At 44.5% G+C, this 27,964-nt stretch overlaps 2 protein-coding genes across 5 annotated transcripts in view; one reads left to right on the top strand and one right to left on the bottom strand.

Annotated features, from left to right (window-relative positions):
- Nucleotides 1-13,532: 13,532 nt before the first annotated feature.
- On the top strand, nt 13,533-27,390 carry Mrpl19 (mitochondrial ribosomal protein L19). Of its 3 annotated transcripts, none has more exons than XM_021231958.2 (6): nt 13,533-13,787; nt 16,140-16,258; nt 16,428-16,562; nt 17,954-18,135; nt 18,248-18,497; nt 27,119-27,390. In XM_021231958.2, the coding sequence occupies exons 1-5, from the start codon at nt 13,567-13,569 to the stop codon at nt 18,467-18,469; spliced, it is 879 nt and encodes a 292-aa protein (XP_021087617.1). In that variant the 5' UTR covers nt 13,533-13,566; the 3' UTR covers nt 18,470-18,497; nt 27,119-27,390. The 3 variants fall into 3 exon arrangements, with proteins under 3 accessions (XP_021087617.1, XP_012974702.1, XP_040593660.1); XM_013119248.3 differs by lacking the exon at nt 27,119-27,390 and adding an exon at nt 21,890-22,124; XM_040737726.1 differs by lacking the exon at nt 27,119-27,390 and having other exon boundaries at nt 18,248-18,659.
- The window catches only part of Gcfc2 (GC-rich sequence DNA-binding factor 2), a 33,891-nt gene continuing 26,774 nt past the window's right edge, over nt 20,848-27,964 (bottom strand). For both annotated transcript variants that reach the window (XM_013119247.3, XM_040737725.1), the window contains exons 15-17: nt 26,789-26,935; nt 23,624-23,748; nt 20,848-22,636 (exon numbers count right to left, since the gene is read on the bottom strand). In XM_013119247.3, the coding sequence (XP_012974701.1) occupies nt 22,519-22,636; nt 23,624-23,748; nt 26,789-26,935 (390 nt within the window). In that variant the 3' untranslated portion in view covers nt 20,848-22,518. The remainder of the gene's footprint in view (nt 22,637-23,623; nt 23,749-26,788; nt 26,936-27,964) is intronic.

Here is a 27,964-nt window from a genome sequence, read left to right as displayed (position 1 = left end):
GAGTAGAGGGAAGGGAAACCATCAAGTTATACTATGTGAGGAAATAAAGCTATTTTCAGTAAAAGGGAGGGGAGAGACGGTTTTAGTCCTGAGTGTGCACTCAGATGACTCCAAGTTAGCACACCACCCAGAGACCTGAACAGCCATGTTTCTGCTGCACTGTGCAGGTAGCCAAGAAATGACACTAGCCCAGATGGCCACCAACAGATGACCAAGAAATGTGGCTCATAAACACAGTAGAACCTTATTCAGCCATAAAGAAAAATGAAACCATGACATTTGCGGATAACGGACAGAGCTGGAGACCACTTATAATGTGTTTCCTCTTATGGCCAAATCTTTTTATGTGTGAGTAGTATGTGTAAGGACGTGTGTGTGCATGTGTGCGTATGTGCATGCACACATGCATACATGAGGTCATGAAAGTAGATGGGGATTCATAAGAGAGAAGGAATAGATCCTAAGTGGGTAAGGGAATATGCTAGTTTGCTTTTTAGTTCTGTGGTGAGCATCGTGACCAAGTGCAACTTAGAGAGGAAAGACTTAGGTATTTTACAGTCCATCACTATGGTGATTTGGGGGTGGGCTTGGAGGTTTCAAAAGCCCATGTCAAGCCCAGCATTTCTCTCTCTCTCTCTCTCTCTCTCTCTCTCTCTCTCTCTCTCTCTCTCTCTCTCTCTGTGTCTCTGTCTGTCTCTCTGTCTCTCTCCCTCTCTCTCTCCCTGTCTCTCTCTCTCTTTGTTTCTCTGTCTCTCTCTGTCTCTGCCTGTCTCTCTGTCTGTATCTCTGTGTCTCTGCCTGTATCTCTGTCTCTCTCCCTGTCTTTCTCTCTGTCTCTCTCCCTCTCTCTCTCTCTCTTTGTCTCTCTGTCTCTGCCTCTATCTCTCTTTCTGTCTGTGTCTCTGTCTCTCTCTGTCTCTGTCTCTGTCTCTCTCTCTCGTACATCAGGATGAAGAACTCTCAGCTCCTTCTCTAGCACGGTGTCTGCCCTGCCTGTGTGCCATGGTGCTCCCTGCCCTGATGATAACTGGAAGCAAGATCCCAGTTCAGTTCTTTCCCTTGTAAGAATTGCCTTGGCCATGGTGTCTCTTCACAGAATAGAACAGTCACTGAGGGAAGTCAAGCAGATACTCAAGCAGGGGAAGAGGCAGGACCACACATTAAAGATTCTCACTGACCTGCTCCAGACTCGATTCATCAGCCTTTCTTATGAACCCAGGACCACCTGCCCAGGGATGGCACCACCGCTACAGGCTGGACCCTCCCCCACCAATCAACAATCAAGAAAATGTCCCACAGACATATGCACAGGCCAATCTGATGGAGACATGCTTTTCTCAAGTTGACAAAAACTAACTGGCAACAGAGGGTAATGGGACATAAAACCAGGAGGTGATAGAGGGCGGAAGAGGACAGCAAGATGAGCTAGGGAAGATACCGGGGAGGGAGGATGAATAAGAAGAAAGTATAATGACATATATTACAAAATGTCATAATGAACTCACAATTTTGCATGCTACGTTTAAGAACTAACAATACCCCAAGCCTACTTTGAAAGAAGTCATACAGCCGGGCGTTGGTGGCACACTCCTTTAATCCCAGCACTCGGGAGGCAGAGGCAGGCGGATCTCTGTGAGTTCGAGACCAGCCTGGACTACCAAGTGAGTTCCAGGACAGCCTCCAAAGCCACAGAGAAACCCTGTCTCGAAAAACCAAAAAAAAAAAACAAACAAAAAAACAAAAAACAAAAAAACCTGACTTCCCCGAATTTCAGGAAAGACACTCCACCGATGGGGATCCTGGTGTGAGTGCACAGCTGCAGAGCAAGGGTCTCCTACTGGTCTTGGTATGTGTCAGGGCTCCACTGTGGCTTAGGATGGTTGTAGGCACTGTGCTCAGACTGGTGAAGGGCTTTCTTAAGAGATGGTGTTTTGTTACATTTGTGGGATGAAAATAAAAAATTATTTTCAATGATAGTGGGAATGGAACAGGAGATAATACTCTCATCATGAAAACAGAAGTAGAATTCTTAGTTCCAGCGGTAGCAAGATGCTTAATTTAAGGTTTGTTTAGGAGTGAACAAGGACGATCTGGGAGCCGCAGGAATTCCTGTGGGTAGGTGGTGCCACCTGCTGGTTGTTTCTGCTTACTGTGGGTGACTGCTCTTTGAGGTAAGATCTATCTAGGCCTTTAAAATTCTTACATTAGTTTCTTCAACCACCACTTTTTTGTTTTTCTCCTTTGTTTTGTCAAGACAGGCTCTATGCTAGGTAGCCCAAGCTAGATTTGATACTATGGTCCTCCTATTGCAGCCTCTCAATGGCAGAGATGTGTAGCTCTCTGCCCCAACCCACTCCTGCCTCAGGAATCTAATTCAGAATATTTAGTGAAAATCTCAACATGCTAATAACTCTGTGTGTGTGTGTGTGTGTGTGTGTGTGTGTGTGTGTGTGTATGTGTGTGTGTGTGTGTGTTTACATATGTGCATGTATGTGGGTTGGTCAGAGGACATCCTTGAATGTTCCCTTCAGAGTGTGTCCATCTCTTTTATTTCATTAAGATTCTGTTGCCCTGGGCACCACTCAGGAGGCAGAATCTCTGTGAGTTCGAGGCCAGTCTAGTCTACCAAGCAAGTTCCAGGACAGGCAGAGCCATTACACAGAAATACCCTGTCTTGAAAAACCAAAACCAAATGAAGAGTCTGTTGCAGGGAAGCAGCCAGATAGGCTATACTAGCTGTCCAGCATGGTTCAAGAATCTTTTTCTTTCTGCCTCCCAAGCTCAGGATTACAATTATATTCCACCATGCCTGACTTTGGTTTTTGTTTCTGTTTGTTTGTTTTGTTTATCTTTAATGTACTCTCTGGGGATTGAATTATGGACCCTCATAATTGCAGGCACTTCCATGACTAAGCTAACCCCCATTCCCAAGCTTGTAACAAACTGTAGAGAAAGGCTGGGTAGGTGTTTCAGAGAGCAAAACCACACAGTTGCCCCTTGGTGTCCACACACCCCCCATGACACATGCACACACAACCCCGACCTCCACACAGACACACTAAGAATGCAAAGAGGACCAAATTTCATTCCTACTCTCCATATTTGGGTAGCCTCAAACCACCTGTAACTGCAGCTCCAGAGGATCCAAAGCACCTTCACACACACACACACACACACACACACACACACACACACACACACTAAAAATAAATCCTTTAAATGAAAGAATAAGAAACTGGCGAGGCCAGTAAGGAAGCTGTCACAAATCTCTTGGAGGAACGATCAACATTGAACTAGAGCAGCAGAAAAGGCCCCCCAGAGAGGGCTGGGTGGAAAAAACGCTCAAGTAATCCCCAGCTTCCAGCAGGGCCATCCAGGATGAGGAAGACAGAGAAGTCAACGTTGTAGGTTAGGAAACTGGATGGTTATTTCTCCTTATCGAGGGCTTAGTGGGGACTAGGAGTTAGACAGTGCCCTGTAGGCAGACAGGGAGAGGTCACAGATGGATAATAAAGATGCCAAACTTCTGGCTTCTTCCTCACCACCCCCCAGCATGAGACAAAGACTTTGGTGAACTTTGTCTCCCACTAGTTGAGGGCCCCATGCCAGCAACTCATGCCAGGCAAGCTCAGGACTGAACTAGGTCGAGTTTAACGGAATCTATGGGCCTCACAACTTCCCTTGCTTCCCTTTCTTTGTTTAAATTGACTCCCCTTAAGTTAAGGGAAGAAAACCCCCACCCAGCTCCTCAAAGACCTCTACAACCCAGCCTGAGAGACAGGACTTCAGATTCCCAAGTCCCTTTGTGTCTCTGTCTCTGCCTCTGTGTGTGTGTGTGTGTGTGTGTGTGTGTGTGTGTGTGTGTGTGTACACTCCCAGGCACACATACACCTTCAGTAAAATATTTTCACCATTTGATATGTCTGGGGACATCCCTGCTGTTCCCTGTTGCATATGAGATTATCCCTGCCTTTTAATTCCTTAACTGGCAGTGAAGACTAATCCGGCCTAGACCCCAAGATGGTAAACCAGGAAAGCACCCAGACAGGTCTGTGCAGCTGAGATTATGCCAGTAATTCAATTAAGAACACAGAGAGCTGAAGGGCTCTGTGGGGATGGCCAGCAAGCCAGAAATCTTTAGTCATGTAAGAAAGAGGTATGGAGGATGTGGGATGAGAACAGCCAGGTAGAGACCACTGTGTGTCCATGAAGATTAGTAGCATACAAACGAGACGTCCTGGAAGCCCACATAGGTCACTCCTTATCCTAGATCAACTACAGCTCTGAGAAGCCAGCCCCAGACCTTGAGGGTATGTACCATGCACAGGGGCTGGGGCTGACCTTGAGTCCATATGGGCATCTCTCAGGTTCCCTATAGGCCCATGCAGATGTGGAGCTGATGCAAACCATTTGCTGACTTAACCTTGGAGCCTGGGCAGCTCTGAGTCTCCTGGGAGAAACTGCAGAGCTTGGAGGAAGCATAGCCAGCGGGCCATCCCATTCTATAGCAGGTACCCAGTCCTGGGGATGCTGCCCCCTTGTAGCCATTGAGGAGTAAAATGGATGTGGGCTACATTTTGCAGTAACGTATGCAAAGCTCAGCTGGACTCCCCCGCCCGGTGGACAGCTGCCCCTGATTCCTTCCACTTCAAACATCAGGAGCTCATTAATCCCACCCCCATGACTTCCTGGAGTCATTGAGTGCAACAGAGTGTTGTCAGAGCACTGCTCTCAAATGAAAGGGACAGATGACCCCTAGATAGTAAAACAGAAACCTGTGGGTGGTTGGCTGCCAGGCTGTCTTATGAATAAGGAAGTCACTGTACATCTCTCTATGGGTTAATTTTTTTCATTGCCTCGGCCAAACCACTTGGCAAGAAGTAACGTAAGTAGGAAAGGCCTTATTTTAGCTTAAAATTCAAGGACACAATCCATCTGGTGGGATGGCAGGGCAGCAGGAGCCTCAGGTTGCTGGTCACATTGTTCTTTGATTCCCCTTTTTATTTTGATTTTTTTCCTCTCTCCCCTTTATCGAAAGTCCAGGACCCCAGCCCACAGAATGGTGCTGTTCACATTTAAGGTGAACCTTCTCCCTTAATTAAAACAGTCTAGAAATATCCTCACAGGCATGTTTAGAGATTGTCTCCTTTATGATTCTAGACCCTGCTGAGTTCGCAATATTCACCACTGTTACCTGTCTCCTGAGAGCTACCCCACACTGTCTCTCAGGAGAGTTACTTCCCTGCCTGTTTCTTCCTGTTCTCACTGCTTCTGAGTCCAGGTTTCCTGGTTTTTTGTTTGTTTGTTTGTTTTTGTTTTTATGAGACAGGGTTTCTCTGTATTGTTTTGGAGGCTGTCGGTCCAGCCCAGCCTCCAACTCACAGAGATCCGCCTGCCTCTGCCTCCCGAGTGCTGGGATTAAAGGTGTACACCACCACCGCCCTGCCAGGTTTCCTGTTGTTAAGATACTTTCTCTTTCTATCTCTGGAGGCCCCTAGGCAAAAGTTACCTACCTGTATGAGGTGTGGCACTGAGTCCAGGTCTCACCTACTGCTTCCCACGGCAGGAATGAGTCTGAGTCTCTCCAAACTCAGAATGAGGAAGAGACCCCTCCAGGTAGTGTGTCCAAAGGTGGGGATTGTGTTTACGGTGAATGGTTGAGCCTAGGCCACTGCCTGTGCTCAGTCAAAATGTTAAGTTTCTTGCACGGCTATCAGTTTTCCTGGGCACAGGTCAATACTGCAAGTCTGTGTTCTTCACCCCAGAGTAATTAGATCTAACCCTTTAGTTTAGGCTAACACTGGAGCTGATTCTGATGAAGTTGAGACTTGAGAGCCACACTCAGAGCTGTGAATGTTGCTAACAAACATTAACACCTGGCCTTAATTAAAGCAGCCTCAAAATATCTGAGTAGCAGGATTCTCCTTTATTTGTTCCTTTTCCTTCTCTCTCTTGCCAGCAAACGTGTTCCTTCAGGCCAGTGAGAGAGCTCAGTTGGTAAAGGCACTTGCTGACAAGTCTAGTGATCTAAGTTCAATCCCCAGGACCAAAACAGTTGAAGGAGTGAACTGACTCTCAAAAATTGTACACACGCACACACACACACACACACACACACACACACACACACACACCTCAGCCACATACTCACTCTGGAACTAGATGGGGACAGAGCTGTTTGTTGGGATGGAAAGGGCTAACAGCTGGTGTGCTACCTTCTGGACTTTGTTGGAGGTGATTGTTTAATTAGGATTTCTATTGATGTGAAGAGACATCATTGTCATGGCAACTCTTATTAAGGAAAGCATTTAATTGTAGTGACTCATTTGCAGTTTAGAGGTTCAGTCCATTGTCGTCATGGCAGGAAGCAAGGCAGCACACAGGCAGACATGGTGCTAGGGCTGACAGTCCTTACATCTTGATCCAAAGGCAACAGGAAGTGAACTGTCTCACTGGGCATGGCTTGAGCATATATGGGATCTCAAAGCCCGCCTCCATAGTGACACACTTCCTCCCCAAGACTACACCTATTCCAACAAAGCCACATCTCCTTTGGGGACCATTTTATTTCAAACTACCACAGCGACCTTGAATGTATTATTAAACTCTTTGTTCTTTCTATAAATTGGGAAAGCTTGTGTTCACGGGTGCCTCTGGAATGTGGCCTCTATTTGAAACTGCTCCCTAGCTAGCTGGGTGCTGAGACCCGTCAGATGGGACTCTCTGCTAAGGGAGAGGAAGGCTGGGGCATAGTATTCATTGACTGTGGTTTTGCCTGCTCTTTGGTTTCCTGCTGTTCTGAAGATTATTCTTCCCCACACGTCTTTCCTATCACTACTTGCTTTAACTGAACACACCAGCTGGGCTGTCCCCCAAATGACTGTTCTCTTTAGGCTTTGGACAAGTGACAGATGCAGAACACAACCTAAGTCATTGTCTTCTTGGATTTCCAGCCAAGTGTAGCTTGGCCAGCCAGTGAGCTGAACTTTGTCTTTCCACATGAGTGTGGGTGAGAAGTTCCTTAGAGAAACATGGACAATTTACCAGTGCTATGCCATTGAAGAAAAAAATGTCTCTGTCTATCTCTCTGTCTCTGTCTCTCTCTGTGTCTCTCTGTCTCTCTCTCTCTCTGTCTCTCTCTCTCTCAGCAAACTGTTAACTATCTAAATCCTTAGGAAAGGCAGGGACTCATGATTTTCCAACCCACCAACCCATGACAGTTAGTGGACCTAATTTTGTGTATGTTTCCTGTGACCAATCACAGCTACTGAGAGTTCAAAGGTGTGAACCTCATGTCATGCCGAGGACAGTGTTCCACAACACCAACCCTCCTCCCGCTCGCACTTTCTGTCCTGGGAAAATGTAAACGGGGAAGTCAGCTTTGGGTTTCAGGATTCAGGACACAGTGAAGCGGGTGAAGATAAAGGGTCCCGAGTGCCAACAGCGCCCATCACTCACTCCAGGTGCTTTTGCATAGAAGCACTGGGGACTCCAGGAGGGAGATGGGCTTGGTGGCTTTGCTAGTTCAGAGACAGAGAACCAGGAGAGGAAGAAGAACCATCTAGGAAGAGTAGGAGGATCTCTCGGGGACCAAGTCTACTGCTCAAAGCAGTAACCAGAAAAGTTGTTGTCTAGTATAACAAGGACTCTGAAGCTGTGAAAGCTTGGGTGTCATTCTACATCTGGTTGCTAAAAGCAATACCCTGGGCTATGTTTGGGGGGTGTGAATTAATAACTTTTCTTATACCTCCAACAAAATACTTGACAAAGACAACTTCAAGAAGGTAGGCTTTATTTTAGCTCACAGTTCAAGGGTATAGTCCTTCATGGCAACAGAAGTTGAATCAGGTGGTCCCATTACATCCAGTCGAGAAGTAAAGAGGTGAATGAGAATATTCAGCTCAATCTCTCTGCTTTTGCACAGTGTAGGACCCCAGTCCACGGAATGCCCTGCTTACATTCAGGATAGCTTTTCCCACCTGTTTTCAACTTGGCCACATGGAACCAACTGAAATCCAAGCTGCTGGACACTCCTGTGAGGAATTGTCTTACTCGAATTATCTGAAGCAGGAAGACCCACCCTAAATCTGGGCCACCCCCTTCTGGTGGCAGCCAAGATAGAAGGGTGTGGAGGAGGGAAACTTTCCTTTTTCCCTGCTTGCCCTTACTCTCACCAACATGTTTCCCTTTGCTGTTGCTGTAGCTGGTATTAAATCTAACTTCTTCAGCATTCCAGTGTAGGCTGAAAACCAGCAGCTCTCTGAGAATCCCCCAGGTCTCCACAGCACCAACTCTGGACTGCTGGGACATCAGATCTCGTGGACTGAACAACTACCATATTATCAGCCTTTCAGTTGTGAGACAGCAATTGTTAGACTACTGAACCACAGCCTGCAAATCAGCCTAATAAGTTCCCTTTCATTATTTGTACACACACACACACACACACACACACACACACACAGAGTCATTGCATACATAAATATTCATTCTGTTGGTTTAGTTCTTTTATAGAATCCTGACTAATACACCACCTCAATTACTCTAATCTAGAAAAATCCCTCACAGCAATGCCCAAAGGCTTGTCTCTTTGGTGATTCCAGCTCCTATCAAGTTGACAATCAAGATTAAGCATGACAGGGGATTAGCATTCTCTGATCTCTTCTGATTAATCCTAATCTCTTCTGACTGGCCTCATTAAGCATGTCTTTGAGGTTTGCTTCAGGTCTCCTTTCTTCTGGAAGCTTCCTTGGTTGTGCTGGTTGGAGGAAAATGCATTCCCACATGCTCTTACCATCCCACAGCCTTTCAGTGCTACAGGGACTTCTGCAGATTAAATCACTTCCCCAAATCTTCCTTGATGACCATAGTAAGTGCAATGGTGCTTATAGCTGATCTGTTGAAGGGCTCAACAGATGGATCATATGACTTCTCTATGAATGATGCTTAGGTACTTTTATTTTTGTCTTTGAACACATGCTTGGGTGACAGCACATTTGTACATGTGTGTGGAGCCTGATATCATGCCTGGTGGTTATGTGGGTGCTGGAGATTAACCCTGGATCCTCATGTTTAACTGTTTTGTGGTGAGAGCCATCTCCCCAGGCACCTGAAAGATTTTCTACTCTCCTTGTGAATCTTGTACGTCTGTGCTTTTCCTTCCTGTGACTAAATGACTCAGAAGAGGAATTTTGTTTTGCTCATTTATTTTGGCTCTCAGTTTGGAGGAGCTTACAGCTTACAGTGTGCATACTCCACTGATTTTGACTAGAGGTGAGGTAGCTGTGGTGTGTGACCCAGGCAGATACTGCTGACTTAATGGAAGTAAAGAGAGGGTGAAAGAAAACAAAAAGAGGGTAGGACAACAGGGACTCATCAAAGTCCCTCAAGTGCACCATTTCCTTCAGCTAGGCCCTGTATCCTAATAGACCACATGGTCACTTTTGTGATGGTGTCAACTCTCCATAGCACCAGGTAGGGACCAAAATTTCAATGCATGAACCTTTCTGAGGATGTTTATTCCCCATCAGACCCAGTTTTTAAATTTTGTTTCTTCTTCTTCTTCTTCTTCTTCTTCTTCTTCTTCTTCTTCTTCTTCTTCTTCTTCTTCTTCTTCTTCTTCTTCTTCTTCCTCTTCCTCCTCCTCCTCCTCCTCCTCCTCCTCCTCCTCCTCCTTCCTCTTCTTCTGTAATCTATCCAGATTATTAAGAACAGTAGCTGGGAGACAGAAGCATGAGAATCAAAATCAAATACTGAGAGCCAGGACCAGAGAGCCAGAGAGATGGTTCAGTGGGTAAAGGCACCTGCCATGAATTTGATGACCAGGATGCTCTTGGTGGAAGAAGAGAACTGAGTCCAAAAGTTGTCCTCTGACCTCCACAACCATGTTATGGCACAGACATACACACACATATGGTAAGTAAATAAATGCTTAAAAATGTTTTAAAGAGTTCAAGGACAGCTTAGGATATATAGTGAGTTTGAGGCTAGAATGAACTACATGAGACCCTGTCTCAAAAAGCAAACAACAAACCCCCACAAACAAACCAAAATACAACAGCCTGAGAAGATGGATCAGAGAGCTTGGGAGGCGGCTCAGTTGGTGCAGTACTTGCCATGTGAAGATCTGAGTTCAGATCCCAGACCCAGGTTAAAAAAAAAGCCAGTCAAGGCAGTGCACATCTGTAATCCCAGAACTGGGGAAGCAGAAACAAGCTGATCATTGGAGCTCTCTAATCAACCAGTCTAACCAATTCAGAGAGTTCCAGGCCCAGTGAGTTGCCTATCTCAGCAAATAAGGTGGGAAGCAACTGAGTAAAACACCCAATATTGACCTCTGATGTTCAAACAAGTACACACATGCACACATGCTACCTACACCCCACAATAAAATTAAAATAGGAAAATACTAGGTTAAACATTTTGCATGGTATTATTAATTTTTAAGATCTGAAATTTCTGTCCAGAAATCAAGGCTATCAGACATTTAGTTATAAAAAGACAAACACATAGCTGGGTGCTGAGGTGCACACCTTTAATTCCAGTACTTGGGAGGCAACTGTGAAGTTGAGGCCAACCTTGGTCTACACAGTGAGTTCTGGAACAATCAGAGCTACTCAAAAAGACCCTGTCTTAACAATCAATCAAATGAATCACATATTCACACACACACACACAAACACACATGCACACACTTGTGCACATACACACACACATACACATTGGTGAGCATGTGCCCACGTACACTCGTGCACCAAACACATCCCCTAAAGAGACTTAAAATAGCTGGACTGGATCCCCAAGGCTCAACCTTGTTGTGCGGTACTACTTCCAACAGAGGCCAGTGTTCTGATAAACCACGAGGGGAACCTTGGCGGATCCCATGACGGGAGCGGACAAAGAGACAAACACTTAAGCAAACAGAGCTTAAGTGAGAAGTTTTATTAGAATGGGAAGGGGTGGGGGAGAGAAAATAGGCAAGAAGACACAAAGAGGAAAGAAGAGAAGAGGGAGACAGGACAAGTCCTGTCTTCACCAAGGGAACAGCAGGAAAGAGAGTTGGAAAAAGAGAGCAGAAAATTAGCGGGAGAGCATAAAAGAGACAACACAGAGAGAGCGGGAAAGAGAAGAGATCATAAGTAGACAAGTGGGTGGGGTCTTTCTTTTAAAGGGGTCCTTGCACCTGGGCTGACCAGCGTACTGCCTGAATGCATTTTGCCAAGTGACACGGCCAGGCTAGCATAAAGCCTGAATCCTTACAGCCACCCAGCCCACCACTGCTGCTGATCTCAGGCTTTCACAGTCTGTAGCCTTCCGCAGTGAACAGTCGTTCCCGTCCAGACATTTGGATGAAAATCTCTATACAGTACATTATCTCATCTCCTAACCATTATAGGCATAATGCTGTTGTTTCTTCTTCTTTTTTTTTTTTTTTCCGGGAGGGGTGAGTCAGCCTTACCATTTTCTGTCATTGTAGATACTGGTCTAATGGAGACCAATGTTACTTTTGGTTTTGTGAAGAAAACTGTAAAAAGGAAAAAAGAGAATAGTCTGTGTATTCCCGTTTTTAAAACTTCAAGGAATGTTTTTCCATTGTAAAACCAAAATAGAGTGTTGTGCCCAAATTCTGAACCTCAAAATCACCAAGAGGCCCATTTCAATGCAAAAGCAGAGTCTTTTATTGTATTTGTTTAAAGAGCCAACCCCATTAGCTCGGGCCTTTCACGAATCCACTGCAGGGGTTGGCTGAAGAAAAGACCAAGAGAAATCATGAGGCAGGGATCTTATAGGGCAGCATAAGAGGAGTGTCTAGGGGTACACAACAGTCTCAGGATTAGTGAGCTTCCAGGCTTGGACAACCTTCCCTGTGCTGATTGGTCAACTGGTTGTTATGGCCCATAGACCTTCCCAGGGCAGTTGCTAATTTCTGCAGGTCACCGCTGTGCACTTGTCAGTAAAACACACCCAGAGCCTTAAAAGCACAGCCCTGCCGCTAACTGCTGATTGGTTCCTTGCCACGAGGAGGGCATCTGACCAGGACCGGAGGGGCAAAGTCAGGCACAAGTTAGCCTGTCATGGCTGCTAAAACGGGGGGCAGGGGGGGTGGTCCCTTCAAGAGTTATTACATAAAATGTAGATGCGAGGATGGAAGCAGTTCTTCCTACTCCTGTCACCACACTGTGTTGAGTTGATAACTCAAGGACATTAATGGAGACCTTGCAGGCTGATGTGGCTGGAATGTGGGGTACCAGAGGGACTGGAGAGATGGGCTGTGGAGGTGGAGAGAGCCTGGAGCACCTTTTATATGAGCTCACAGTGAAAAAGACTTTGGGCATTTAAAGTGGTGGGGTTTTGCTTTTTAATGGTGTGTGTGTGTGTGTGTGTGTGTGTGTGTGTGTCTGTGCGCGCGAGCGCACGTGCATGGGAGTGTTTGGTGCCCAGGAATGGCACCACCCACAATGGAAATGCCTTACAAGCTTGCCTACAGATCTATCTTCTTATGGAGGCATTTTCCCAGTTGAGATTCCCTCCTCTCAGATGACGCTAGCTTGTGTCAAGTTAACCAAACCAGTCAGCACCTATTATTCTGTTTGGAGTCAGTGGGAGCCAGGTGGTGCTGGGTAGTAAGACAGAATGCAGGCAAAAGAATATACTCACTCTTCCCCCATGGAATGCATAGCAGAGGAACTCAATACTAACATAGTAATTTTACAAGAGGTGAAGGAAAGGTTCCAAACACCATTCTACAAGGCTGATTAACTGATGAGAACTGGGGACCCCAGGCTGTTGCAGATCTAGAGCCAAACTATCTTGGGCTGTTAGTCCCTCAAATAGTCATTTATTACCAACCCATTTATGAACCAAAAGCCTGTGACTATTAGGCAAATTCATCTGGAGACGCCCTCAACCCCACCAACAGGAAGGATAAGAATGTCAATAGTTAGCATCTGAGTCCTACAGCGGAGACTTCTCCACTTCATTAAAGCACACCTAAATTGATGTATCCAGTAATATATTTAAGGGGTGTTTTATGGCTTTCTTTGTTCTGATATTATGAAAATGTCATGAGATTGTTACCCTATTAGAACATGGATTTATGATGATTTAACTGTGTTCCTGAGCCATGGTCACTTATACTCCAGAATAAGTTATCTCTTATTCGCTTTGAGGTGACAGTTGTGTGCTTTCATGTAGGCACAGCAAATAGAAAGCGGAAACGAGGAGTCTGGAGAGGCAGTCCAGCACTTAGGAACACTTACTATCTTTTACACGATCCAGGTTTGAGTCCCAGCACCCTTCCATATAGGGTACCTTGTTACTGCCAGTTAACTCCAACTCCAGGGAATCATCTGGCCTCCATGGTCGCCGGCAATTACATTCTGCCCTTTGGAGGGGTGTAACTTTGCAAATTACGGAGAAGAGGAACTGATATACTTTTGCCAACGCAGTCCCCTCAAACGAGCGGCGGTCCACAGGGAAGCAGGTTTTGTCCCCTAGGCGCCACCGTCCGGCCACACCTCGTCGCACTGACTTCTGGGAGCTGTAGTCCTGCATTCCTGCGTAGACATGGCGGCCTCCTTGGCAGAAGGTTGTAGGGTGTCCCTGAACCTGACCCGGAGCTTCCGAACGGCCAGACCGCGGCTGGCTGCACTCGCGTCGGATATCTGCTGCGTCCGCACGGGATCCAGCCGGCTTCAGAGCACCGGGCCTTCCAAACCCGATGGGTTCAAGCCACCTCCGAAACCTGTCATGGTGGACCGGCGCCGAGCCCCGGACGAACATAGAAGGTGAGGCGGCCTCAGCCTCGTGGGTTTGTCATGCGTGAGCGTCTGCAGCTCGGAGCTGCAGGGGTGTGCGCGCCCTTGGATACCGGCTCACCTTGTAGCTGGGCTGCACATTCGTTCTCGAGTTTCGCGTCTGTCCCACTCTAGATCCCGAAGGACGCTGGCTTGGACGCCCATTCCTCAGTTTTGTTTGTTCTAAACTTTTCATCGTAGTTGCACCTGCGAACGTGCTTGAGCTGATCTGACCTCCCCAAACCCTGGGTAGAGTCTGTTGGCCAACGCTCATCGCGGTGGATTTCTGAGCTAGAGGCTGTTTCGGAGCACTCACAGCCAAAACAAACCTGTTTTCGTAAGAAAAACTTGGTGCCATTTTATAGGCTCTTTAGAAAGGGTGTAGCTTGCTGAGAGGATTGTCTCTGGGCTTAAATATTTCAAATATCTTGCAGTTCTAAGTTGAAATCGGCTTGGACTTAGGAAAGCTAATGATTTAGAAAATAATATTTTCTGTATTTTTATATGACTTATTTATTTTTATTTTATGTGCACTGGCGTTTTGCCTGCATGTATGTCTGTCAGTGTGAAGCTGTCAGATCTTGGAGTTACAGACAGTTGTGAGCTGCCAAGAAGGTGCTGGGAATTGAATCCAGATCCTCTGGAAGAGTATTCAGTGCCCTTAACCACTGAGTCATCATCTCCCCAGCTCCAAGAAAAGAGTATTTTCTTATGACAACATTACCTCATTGAGGTGGGAGAATAATCTTTTAAAAGCTGGAGGGATGGCTAGCCCTTAGGAACACTGGATGCTCTTTCAGAGGGCCCTCAGAGTGGCTCACAACCACCTGTAATCCCAGGTCTGGTGGATCCAGCACTCTCCTTTTGGTCTCTGAGGAAACCTGGTTATGCATGTGATGCACAGACATAATTGCAGACAAACACTCATACACATAAAAAAAAGTGAATCTTCAAAAGCTAACAGTGTGGACCAGCAGTGGTAAAGGTGTCCCTTGTGCAAGCCTGTCCTCCCAGGTCCATCCCCAGAACACACAGTGGGAAGAAAGACCCTACTCCAAAATTTGTCTCCAGACCCCTGCATGGATGCTATGGTATGCACCCCACCCCTAGTACACAATAACTATATACATGTGGGTGTTTGTCTCCCTTTGTAGATCAGGCTGGCCTTGAGCTTATAGAGATCTGTCTGCTACTACCTGCTGAGGGTTAGGATCAAGGTAGGCACCACTATGCTTGGTGAAAGGCTTGCAACTGGTGATTTGTATGTATTTTCTCCATACTTGTAGTTCAGTGTGTGACCTGTGGGCATAGGCTGTGCAGACTGAGAGGCATACAGTGTTGAAACTGAAAAGATTGTAACTAATAGGAATAGTAATGTGTCAGTGGTTTTTCATCCTTAAGCTCCAGTAGTGTTTTGTTTTTTTGTAAATAGATGACAGCAAAACCACCCAATTTCTCTGAAGATTAATTTGTGCTACCAAGTTAATCAGCTTGAGGGAAATACTTACTTTGGCTCAGGGTTTCATCAGTTTTAGTTAACTTTGCATGGTCCTAGCCCTGTCACTTTGGCCCTGCAGTGACATGGTACAGCATGGCAGGAAGTAGCCTCTGGGTAAAGCCAAAGAAGAAACAGAAAGGGCCTGGGTTCCAGTCTTGTCTTCAAGGTACATGCCCAGTGATGTTGCTGTGGAATAATCCTGTTCATTGTAAATATGTAGACTCTCAGTGGTTAGTATGGAGCTGATTAGCTGATGGCTAGGCAGGATTTTGGGGGCAGAGAGAAGAAGGGTGAAGTCTTGAGACGAACAGCAAGCAGAATGAGAAGTATACACATGAGGTCAGTGAGCCTCAGGGCAGCACATGGATTAGCAAAAATCGGTTAATTTAAGTTATAAGAGCCAGCTAAAAACAAGCCTAAGCTATTGGGCAACCATTCATAATTAGTAAGTCTCTGTGTGGTTATTTGGGAGCAGGCAGTTGGGACAGAAAAGTCCACCTTCGTAACATATGTTTCCTTTACTGGGCCGCAATTTTTAAAGCTTCCTAACCCCCAGTAGCTGCATAGACTGGCAGCTAAACTCTTAGCATATGCACCTTCTTGGGCAATTAAGGCCCAGACCTTAAGGGATACTTAGATGTTTTATAAGCTTTTGACTCAGGAGTGCTGACAGTTCTCATGAACATTAACAGTGGTTTTGGAAACAACAATTTTAGAAATAAGATGATTCCTTATTTAAATGAAATGCACCAACATATTACCCTTTCATTTCTTTGTAAACCAGCCTTTTTCCCCCTTGTATTAGCCCACATTACCTTTTTATTTTAAAAATTCTTCCTTTATAGATTCCTGAGTCCCGAATTCATTCCTCCAAGGGGAAGAACAAACCCTCTGAAATTTCAGCTAGAAAGAAAAGATATGCTAGACAGGAGGAAGGTGCTTCACATTCCAGAGTTCTATGTTGGTGAGTAAAGTCTGAGTGTCTGTCAGCAGGTGTTGGGGGATAGTTTTCTTTGCATAAAAATTCCAGATGTCTGGGTTTTGCTGTTAGTTATTTCTAACACACTAAGTTATAAACCTTATTTGTTCATTTCTGCATGTCATGTCAGAGCTTGTTTATCTTTTGACTGTAGGAAGCATACTGCGTGTCACCACAGCTGACCCGTATGCCAGTGGGAAAACCAGCCAGTTCCTGGGGATTTGCATCCAGCGGTCAGGAAAAGGGCTTGGAGCTACTTTCACCCTTAGGAACACGATTGAAGGACAAGGTATATTTGTGCTTCCAGAATGTGAAAGTGGGTTTTCCCCAAGAGATAACATGTGCTTTGCAGTAGGCAGGGATTTGCTCACTGTTTAATGAACTGTTGGAGGGTCCACTTTGTTTTGAAAGCTTCTTTTATTATATGGATTAGACTTCCTGGGGTGGGTATGGTTGTTCATGCCTGTTGTCCTAGCATAAGGACATGCTGAGGCAGGAAGATTTTTAGTTTGAAACCAGGTTGGACTACATAGTAAGACCCTGCCTAAATAAACGTGGCATCTTGAAGAGTGCAGATAGTGTATAAAGCAGTGAGAGAGATTCCTTTTGCTTTATTGTAGTGTTTCTGAGACAGGGTCTTCCCATGTAGACCATGAATGGCCAGGATTTTGCTAGATAGAGCTGGTTGACCTCAAACTTGAAGCAGTCTTCCAGTCTTTGTCTTCTGAGGAATGCGATCAGAGAATTAGAGATGTGAGCCTTCACATTTAGCAGGATCATCCTTTTTCCAGTCTGTCCACTGGGACAGACAGGATGGTATTCTTAGGAGTCTGAATTCTAAGATGAAGGCTCCTGCTTTATCTTATGATACAGTCACTTCACTATGAATTCAGAAGCAGTCATATCTGCCATGACAAACACAGCAGAGGAGCAAATAGTAAAGCTCTAGGAAGACGAAGAATTGAAATGGCAAGTGAGAGTGTATTCTTACAAATGCACTTCAGGGTTCTCAACAGTCAAGTTTACAGAGAAATTGCTACTATAAGAGCAGGCCTTCAAGGTGAATTTTGGAGGGGTCACATTGAAAACAGTGTCTTGCTCACCAAATTACTGTGTTTGTGTCAAGAGGGCCCTTCTCTGGTGTACTAGTTTAGACGGTTACTATGATAAAACACTGACAAAAGCAACTTAGGGGAGGAGAGTTTATTTCAGCTTACACATTCAGGTTAGTCTTGAGTGGAACTGAGACAGAAACCATGGATGAATGCCGTTTGCTGGTCCACTCATAGGCTCATGGTTAGCCAACTCTTCATATAGCCTAGGACCACCTGTCTGGGGATGGTAGCTCCCATGGGGGACTAGGCCCTCATATCAACTGACTATCACGACAGTGATCTACAGATATACTCATAGACCAATCTGATCTCCACTGTTCCTCAGTTGAGGCTATTGTATGTTATCATAGTTGAAGCGATGGGATGACATATTTATAGACTTCTTATGCAACATCATTCAATTTTTACTTTTTAGTTTAAATGAAGTTTAGTTTTGCTTTAGTAATCTTCATCTTTAGAAATTACATGTGTTTGTTCCGTGTCCTACTTGCTAGCTTCTTATTTTATAGTACTGTGAAGTATTGCAGGAGTCTGGACTTCGGTGGTAAGCATATTCTCTTTTTAGGTGTGGAGATTTGCTTTGAACTGTATAATCCTCGAATCCACGAGATCCAAGTGGTGAAGTTGGAGAAGCGGTTGGATGACAGCCTGCTGTATTTACGAGATGCCCTCCCCGAGTTCAGCACCTTTGATGTTGACATGAAGCCGGTCCCACTTGAGTCCTGCCAGGAAGTGCCCATTAACAAGGTAGATCATGTACATTTGCTTAGGTACAAGGATGAAGAAGCACCCTGCAGAAAACCTGGGGAGGCTTATGTGCATCTCACCTCACCAGCCCAAATTCTTTTATTTTCCTTAGCTGAAAGTTAAGATGAAGCCAAAACCATGGTCCAAACGCTGGGAACGTCCGTGCTTTAACATTAAAGGAATCAGATTTGATCTTGCTTTAACTGAAGAGCAAATGAAAGAAGCCCAGAAGTGGAGCCAGCCATGGCTTGAGTTTGATATGATGAGAGAATATGACACTTCAAAAATTGAAGCTGCACTGTGGGAAGAAATAGAAGCATCAAAGAAGTCTTGATCTTGGGACTTGTGAGACGGCTCAGCAGGTAAACATTCTTCCTGCTCAGGCTGATGACCCGAGTTCAGCTCTGGAACCCAGGGTGGACAGAGAACTGACTCCTACAAGTTGTCCTTTGCCTTTTCCGTGTACACCCTAGCACACGTGAGCCTGAACTTGTACACATCCATTAAAGTGTTTTTTCCTTTTATGCCCTTGCTCTGAGGATGCCTTTAGTTAATTGCTCAGGATTTGGCTTGAAAGCCATTAGTTTGCTTTGTAAGAACACAGCCATCAAATGAAAGAGCACCCTCACCTTGTCAGTACCTAGTATAAAGTCTGCATTCCAGTTTATGGCTCTAAAAAGAGAAGTCACCCATCATTCACTCCCCTTTGCAGTCGGTGGAGTCAGCATCACCAAAATGAGGTGTACTGGGATGTGAGCAAGGGGAGTAAATTAGGAAATGGTCAAATACCCAGCATTGTAGAGTTCGAGTGTAATAGTAGCGACTGTAGAGGTGGATCAGTAGTTAAGAACACTTGCTGTTCTTGCAGAGGACCTGAGTCCAGTTCCCAGCACCCAGGTCTGTATGTATGTGTATGGATATCCAGAGACCAGAAGAAGGTATCAGATTCTCTGGAACTGGAGTTACGCTGCTTGTGACCCACCTGACATGGGAGCTGCGGGTACTTAGGTCCTGGAAGAACTGAATGTACTCTTAAATCGCTAGCTATTGCTCCAGCCCTACAGTATTAAATGTCTTGCTTGGACAGGCTCATCAGCAGGTAGGAAAGGATGCTGTCTTGCCCTGTGGATGTTTCGAGGAGAATGTGGCAGTCTTAGTTGTGGTCTGGCTTCATTTCCCCCTCAGTTTATAAAAACATCTTGTGAGGGATTCTATGGGTAAAGTGATGAGTGAATTCTGCTAAACAGAAGACATCCCAGGGCACCTGGCATGGCCACAGTGTGCACTAGCGATGAGTGTCCAGCAGGACGGTTGTCAAAGAGTGTATTTTTCTTACTTTCTACATGGGGATCAAAACAGTCCTTCTGTGGGACAGGAGTGCACTTGGTAATCCATGAAGCAGAGCATGGGTTGGGAGGCTGGGCATCGCAGAGTAAAGATTACCCTACCTGAAACATCACAAGATCTTGGTGTCTCCATCAGTGTCTCTCAGAGCCCAGTCCTGCCCTCCTCCCCCCAAGCCTGGCTGTCTGAGGGCTGCTGCTTTTCTGTGAGCACTTTCTGCAGTCCTTGTTTTCATTTTCCTGGCTAACCCTTTAGAGGAAACCTAATTTAGCTTACAGAGATGTCATTGACCTCCGTAGCGTACCTGGTATGCCTCTCATGCTCATGTGGCCCATTTTACTCTTTAGAAAGACTGTCTGACCTGTGAGATCACTCTGCTTTTAAGTTTCCTTGTTACAATTCTACTGATAAGTGTTTTAGTGCTGTGTTAAGAAACACAGTCATTCTGGTTTCTGCTCCCTGTGTATGACTTTTACGTATGTAGTTTTAGTCTTCACAGTAATGAAATCAGTGTTGTGCCTTGGCGTAGGTATATTTATATCCACATTTTGGTGTGAGCCTTTCAACACAGTGACTCGTGTTCTGGGAAATTTGGCACTTGTTGCTGACTTTCTCTTATCGTCTGTCTTTCTGGAACCCTTATTTGGAGTTTAGATACCCAGTCTCCAGTGTGTGCATGTGTGACTGGGCATCAGATCCCTTGTAGCTGGAGTTGCAGGTGGTTGTGAGCCGCATGGTATAGGTGCTGGGAACTGAACTCTGTTGAGATTCTCTAGTCTCTGCCTCTGAGGCACAGGTCTTCTGATTTCCCTGAGTCTCTGTTTCAGAGTTCCCAGTTAGATCTGTGACTTGTCTCTGTTTGGGTGTTGTGGATGGGTAGACAAATGAGATGAAACTAGGGTTATTTAGTTATCTAGTCCTGTCAGCACTGGTCTGGGGATCCCCCTACTGAGTAATGTGGTCTTAGCTTAGCTGAACCTGTCTCAGTGTTGACATTTAATTTATAAGTCAGTGTAAGGAGAATAAAAACTACCCCAAGTTAGTTTTCCAATTCACGACCATGGTCTATCTCTTCCCACTTAGAGCTTTTAAAAGTTTTTCTTGTGGTGACACAGGCAATCCTAGGGCTTGGGAGGCAGAGGCAGGAGGGTCCCAAAATCAGTGTCACTTACACCTCAGAATAAAACTCAAGTCTCCATAAAGAATAAAACAAAGGAAACCAGCAGAGATAAAGGATGAAAGGCTCTGTCATGGACCCATGTAGCCCCTACCGGCTTGGAGCTCAACGTGAATCACCAGATGAATGTTTGCTCTTGCTGTGTTGATGCTTCCATTCCACAGCATCACAACATGCTTCAATTACAGTGCTTTAAGATGTCCACCCAGTTTAATGAGAGAAATCCAAAGCCAGAGAACAGCTTCCAAAAGTGTACTTTAACAGTAAAAAAATTAGAAAATTCATATGTAATAAAGTCTGCCATTTACATACAAAACCAAAACTTTCTATACCCACACCCACCCACACACACACGCTTTTGTAATGAGCAACTGTCTAAAATGACAACACTAACATGACCTCTCTGAGGATTCCGCAGGGTTTGATCTTTCTATGTGGGATTCTGTTGTGTACAGTGTGTAACAGTCTTCCTAGAGAACCACAGCCTTCGCTGTTACAGTGATAACAGCATGTCAGCTGTTCACATTACATGCTGTCTTGAAAATAGGGCTTCCAGTATGTAAACGCAGGCCACAAAGTCACATCTTACACTATAACGAACATTTTCTAGTTAGTAACTTGCAAAATATATACATAGGCTCATCATTGAGTTGCATAACATTCTTAAGAACATTAATATAGCCGGGTTTTTGTGGCGCACGCCTTTAATCCCAGCACTCGGGAGGCAGAGGCAGGCGGATCTCTGTGAGTTCGAGGCCAGCCTGGTCTACAAGAGCTAGTTCCAGGACAGCCTCCAAAACAATACAGAGAAACCCTGTCTTGAAAAAACAAAAAACAATAAACAAAAAACAAAAAAAAGAATATTAATATAATCATTTTGAAAAAAATCTCTAATTTCTTAACTACCTTGCCTCAACTGTCCTTAATCAAATACTTTACATTTCCATACTTAAAATAACAGTGGCCTTCTTATAATCCTATCATGAATGATACATAACATAATACAACAAAAAAGCCTAACTTGCTACCAAGTGATGACTTCATTATAAAAAAATCTTACACAAAATTCAAAGAAAATTTAAGTTTTCTGATAAACTATTTGCCAGAGGACAGGCAAAAGGTCAATATTATTATTTTTTTTATCATGGAAGTACTATAAGCCTCTAGAAAAAGTTGGGGAGTTGAAAAAGAACTACAAATGGCCCAAATCAACACATCTTTATTCTTCAACAGGAGCTGGAGTGGTTAAATCTCTTCCGGAGGACCTGGGTTTGGTTCCCAGCATCTACGTCAGGTGGCCCACAACCTCCTGAAGTCTGATTCCAGGGAATCTGATCCCTCTGGCCTTTGGTGGTCTCTGCAAGTTTAGTGGTGTACATAAAATTATCCAGGTTTATAAATGACCACACATACAGAAATCTTTTTTAAAAAGATTTTTTTCTTAATAAATTAACAAAGAATTACAAAACTGGAGACTCACCGGCACTCTTTCACTGAGCTTATGTAATCAACCAGTACAGATTTTGGAAGAACAATTTGTTATAAAAATGTGCTAATCATTTCATAACTAAGCAGTTCACTCCAAGATTTTCTCATTAGCTGATCTGTAAGTAGTGGGAATTTTAAAGAGCCAAATCTGGGTTTGACCGGACATGCTTCTGTGTATCCGGATTTCTTCAGTCCCTTCCCAGATTGAGCAAGAATAGCTGCTGCTGTGAACGTAACACCCTCAGTCCCATAGCTCCAGAGGGACAGCTTTTCAGGACACCAAAGGTGGGCAGAGGAAGGGAAGAGGCACCAGCTGCACACAAGCAAAGGAACTGAGTACTTTTATCAACCACTCAACATCTCCCACAGTGCACTCAAACACCTGAAACTGGGGGTGGGGGGGGCTCCAGGTGATGCTTCTCTCTGAGGGACTCAGCTTGATTCAAAGCTTTTACCTTCACCAGGATAAGAATTATTTCATTGACTTCATTCCTGAAAAAAAAACAAAAAGAAAAAAGAAAGCATTTACTCCCCTCTAATGCAGTACAGGCTAGAGGTGATGAGTGACAGGAAGCCTTTTAGCATGCAGTGGGCCCTAAGTTTGATCCTTAGGACAAAACATAAGATGAAATAAAATGAAAGGAAAAAAAAGAAACAGTGCTATAACATGTGTGAAGGGAATCACAGTGGTGACTCAGGACCTGAAACAGAAGCCTCACCTGTCAGTATTTAAAGTCACATAGAATACAAAGACGCTGTTCCCTTTACATCACTGGGCAAAGTGCTGGTCAATCCCTAAGGCACAGTGACACTAGCTATCATGGCACACTAAAACATGTACATGCTCTGGTGCTGCTGGCGTGAACAAATGTGTGCTGACAGTTCCATAAAAGCATAACACACAGAGCTGTGCACATTACACAACACTCAACACTGACTACATTATTCATTTTTGTATTCACCACACATGCACATGTACACTGCAGCCTATCAGTAGCACCCTGTATCATATCTATTTGCATAAGCATATGGTAGTACTGGCACGGACATAAAACAGCCCAACGATGTATTTCTTAGACTGACCCCAGTTCCATATACCTCTTGATTGTAATTGCAAAGTCCAAATACAGAGTATCCTGGAAAAGTTGAATGTGAATGGCAATAAAAAGCAGAATAGAGAGCAAGCCTGTCACCAAGGTCTCCACATTGCTGTGCTGCCAGCTGGGTGGAACAGCCACACCAAGACACTTCATCAACACTGCAGAGGGATTCTGGGCATGTGCCACAATGCCTGGTTTGGGAGGACTTGGATTGAACCCAGGGCCTTGTGCTGCTAGGCAAATACTCTGCCAAACTAGCTACATCCCTAGACCCAGACTTCAAAAGTTATAGTAAAAGTACAAATCTTCCTTAAAGTTGGTGAAAGCATTCAAAATCCTTTAAGTATGCTTTGGAGATGAGAAATTAAATGAGCATTACCTGAATTCACCTGTGGACAATTTATGTGCAGACTGCAGTAAAAACTGAATGAAGTTTTCTAGCTGGGGAATGGATGTCCTCATAGCAGAGTCCTCAAACCATTCTTCTGGTAGACAAGCTGCTATCTGTGAAGACACATGGCAGGTTTACAACACCCAGAGCAAAGAAACTTTGAGATTCTCTTTCCTGTATCAGAGGTAACTTGACATTAAAAAGATCACTCTTCAGGGGCTGGAGAGAAGGCTCAGTGGGCACCAGCACTGGATGCTCTTCAGAGGTTTGATTCCCAGAATCCATATGACAGCACACAAGAATCTGTAACTCCAGTTCCAAGGGAGTTGATGTCCCCTTCTGCCCTCAGGCACTGCACATTCCACTACAAATATGCAAGCAGGCACAACACCCTTACTATAAAATAAGTGAAATGAGGGGGGGAAAGTCACTTGATTACAAAAAACTCTCATTGCTAAAAGCATAAAGCAGATTGAATCTGCTCTGTGCATTGCTTAGCGATGCTTACAATTCCACAATCTACAAGAACATTTAAGAGAAGGAATTAACAGGTGATTCTAAATAAGTTGAATGGAAGGAAACTAATGATAAATTGTCCTTTACCAGTGTGCCTTCTGTGTCCATGGAGGTCAAAGAGACCAATGCAGTGCACACAAAACAACAAAATCAATCCTCCAAAAATAACACAATTTGGGAGAAAGACAGAAAAATGTTGAAAAAAAGCACTTCCTCATAGCTACAAGAAGGAAAATGGGAGAGGAAAACGTGGAGTTCTGGGCATTCACCAGGCCACTGGTAAAATTAAGACTAGCATCTGCAGAAAGGAGACAGCAAAAGCACCACACACGCACTGCAAGGGAATACAAGTTCTGGAAAGCATCTTATTGAATAAACCTGGTATCAGCCTTAAAACAGTTGTCAAAAATGACGGTAAAGGGTTTGACCTGGGTTCGGTGGCAGTTATCTGTAATTCTAGTATTTGAGAGGCCTGAGGCAGAAAGGGATCAGAGTTCAAAGCCAGCCAGCTTCGGCAGCACAGACAGATCCTGTCTTAAAACAATGAATGTGTAGGTAGCTGCAGAACAAGTGTTTAAAGCATGAGGGACTCTGACTCAGCAGCACCACCATCAACAAAAGCAATACAAAGTAAATGAAAGCCAGGAAAACAGACTTACTGTATTGTTCATTAATTATTCAGAAAAAATGCAGATATGACGGCAGAAGGCAGAAGCATGAAGATTTGCTTGTCAAATTGTTCCCCAAAGTCTTGGAACCAGTCTCCACTGACTTGGAACTTACTGTCATTTGTCCCTGAATTCCAGTGCTTAGATATCTCGTGGAGCCAGCAAGCCTGTCCATATATCAAGTGGGACCACATTCTGCTGGCCCGTGGCCTGCTTCTCAAACCCTACTGTGGAGAAGCTGTGTACACACTTTACAGTCAACCTGAAAACATTCTACACACAGAATGATTTAAACTTAAGAACTATGATAATGATGGGGTTACAGATGTGCTTCCGAGCCTGGCTCCCTAAGTACCACTTAATACCACTTTTTGCCTTATGGGCAGATGAACAATTTTGAGGACATTTAGGTATTGTAGTGTTTTGAATAAACCATATTTGAAAATTTGGACACTTGGTCCCTCAGCTGATGGCATTGCTTAGGGAGGTTACAGAACCTGTGGAGGTGGAGCCTTACCGGAGGAAGTCTATCACTGGTGCCGGGTGGGGTTTGAGAGTTCACACAGCCTGGCCCCACTTCCCATTGGCTTTGTTTTGTCTGTGGCTGAAGATGTGACCTCTCAGTATCGCCCCTCTGCCAGGCCTTCCCCTCTATTAGACTCTCCCTTTGCAACTATAACCCCAAATAAACCCACTCTATCCTTTGTAAGTGTCCTTTGGTCTGGTGTTTTACTGCAGCAACACAAAAGTAACTAATACAGGTAGTTTGGGATATCTCCACTAGCTAATGCTATAATCTTAAAATCTGTATGTTCAACTTTGCTTTTTGTCCTAGGATAAATTCTTACAAGTCAAAGTTTAAAACTTTAAACAGTGTCCAGCTGTATTGCTACTGTCAGTAAGTACAGGACCTATTTTCCAGAACCTGTGCCCCTCACCCTGCAGGACACAAGGCTTCTAAGCCCCAGAATGGTAGCAGCCCAGGTTTACACCACAACTGGGGATTTTAGTTAAATACTAGCAGCAAAAGCCACACACTTCTGCACTGCTGGTTGTGCAGGCGTCTTCACAGCACGGTAACGAGCAGTTCTCTGTTCTCTATTGGTGCTGTCACTCTTTGTCACGTTTGCAGGTAGTTTTCCATACCCATTTGTTATGATTTGACTTGTATACTTTGGGGTCATTTCCAGGAAGAAATCTTTGAATTTGCTACTGGCTTGCCAAGACTTTTTAAATCTGGTGTAGATTTTAATCTTACGCGTTACAGCTTCTTTCCTAGTTTCTGACATAGTTCTTTAACTGTTTTTAATTTTCCTCTCTTCCTTTCCTTTTTTCCCTGCCTCCCTTCTTTCTTGGTTTGTCTTGAACTCATGATCGTCCTGCCTGAGCCTCTCAAGTACTGAGACTACAGGAGTGTCCAGACCACATTGGACTCCTGGCATCATTTACTAAATATTTTCTCTACTACTGCTGTTTCAAACCAGAATACTGTTTCTTTTATCAGAGCAGCTTCTGGGTTCTCCTCTGCTAAAATGATTTGTTTAATCACGTGCAAGCTCCACAATTTTAATTATTTTGTTATAATACAATATAGATTTCAATAATTAAATCTTTTAAGATTCATTCATGTTTGTGTGCAAGTTCCTTGAAGAAGCCAGAAGAGGGCATTGGATTCCTCATCAGTGCTGAAGTTACAGGAGTTGTGAGATGCCCAATGTGGAAGGAACTATGAGCTAATAAACTCAAGAGCAGTATGCAATCTTAGCCACCTAGACACCTCTCCAGGCCTACTACCTAAATCTCTGCTGTTGCTGTTTTAAGAGGGTCTCACCTTGTAGCCCAGGTTGGCCTGGAGTTTGCAACATTTCTACCTCAGCTTCTTTAGTAATGGAGTTAAGAGATGTAAGTCACTGTACTGAGATTTATATACATTAATGACATAATTAGAATTGACTTCTATACAGCTTACCTGGCTGCACTTTTTAACAGCATCTGGTCCAGGAATGGCATTACTAAGAGCAATAATAAGATAGCGATTCAGCAGCTTCCCCAGTCCTAGATCTTGCAAGGTATCATCTGGGAGAAGCCCATTCCAAAGAAGAATATTGCGGAAGAGCTAAAAGAAAATACCAAGTAATTATGTGTGTTTTCCCTAGAAACTATAATGGTAAATAAAGAACTGGTCAAACTTCCCCACTCACTCGTTGGCCCTGTTGTAAATGTCAGCTTTGGAAAACATCCCCAAGTAAATACCTGATTCTCACCTCCATGTATTTGCTCATCCTATTTTCATTTTTAGGGTGACCAACCCCAATAAGTCTCATGTAACTCCAGCGGAGCCTCTCTGGATCAGTGTCCCACTTAACCCACTGGGGCTACTAAGTAAGAGTGTGGGTTGCCAAGATCAGAAAGCACCGACAAGGCTGGTGCCAGTGTTAACAATGTGTGCGGCTGGAGACCTGGCAATGCCAAGAACCTCACTGCTGATACGTAAAACAAGACAACCTAAGAGTCTGCTGATAACAGGAGTCAAGTACCCAATATAAGACCTACAATAAATACTTGTATTTAGAGGGCTGAATCTAGAGATTTCTGTGAATGTGAGAATTCTGAGTTTTCTTCCAGTATTCTGAGTGCTGAATGACATTTGGGTTAGTAACATGCCACACTTTACTGCCATTTACAGCACTGACTGTCCTGGAAAGCATCTTCCCTGACCTAGCCAGGACACATATTCGCTTACTGCACTGAAACATTTATGTACTAATTCTCAAACACAACGGGCATCTTTACTACCCCCTAACCCTTTATCATGGCATTTAATATTCATTTTCATTCTTGGGTTGAGGCACAAAGGTTCGCAGCTCATTAAAAGGTGAATCTGAAGACTCCCACTCCATTCCCCAGGCTCTATCCTAGTCTCCTGAGAACTTGTCACTCATGTATATGTCACCTGTACTGTGTTACATCTCCACAGTTCTGTGTGTTTTACTACATCCAAAACAGATTTCAGGGTCTCTCCCAAGCCTGTTCTTCCTGAATCTCCTGCAATGTCTAAGAATGATATAAGCACAGGTGCCAACATCAGGCACCTGGCTATGATAAGCCTTGTGTCCTCACATGGCATTAGTCAGCTGTGAAATCC

Source organism: Mesocricetus auratus, unplaced genomic scaffold, assembly GCF_017639785.1.
Source record: "Mesocricetus auratus isolate SY011 unplaced genomic scaffold, BCM_Maur_2.0 Super-Scaffold_100676, whole genome shotgun sequence".
NCBI lineage: Eukaryota > Metazoa > Chordata > Mammalia > Rodentia > Cricetidae > Mesocricetus > Mesocricetus auratus.
This window is presented reverse-complemented; position numbering and strand designations above follow the sequence as displayed.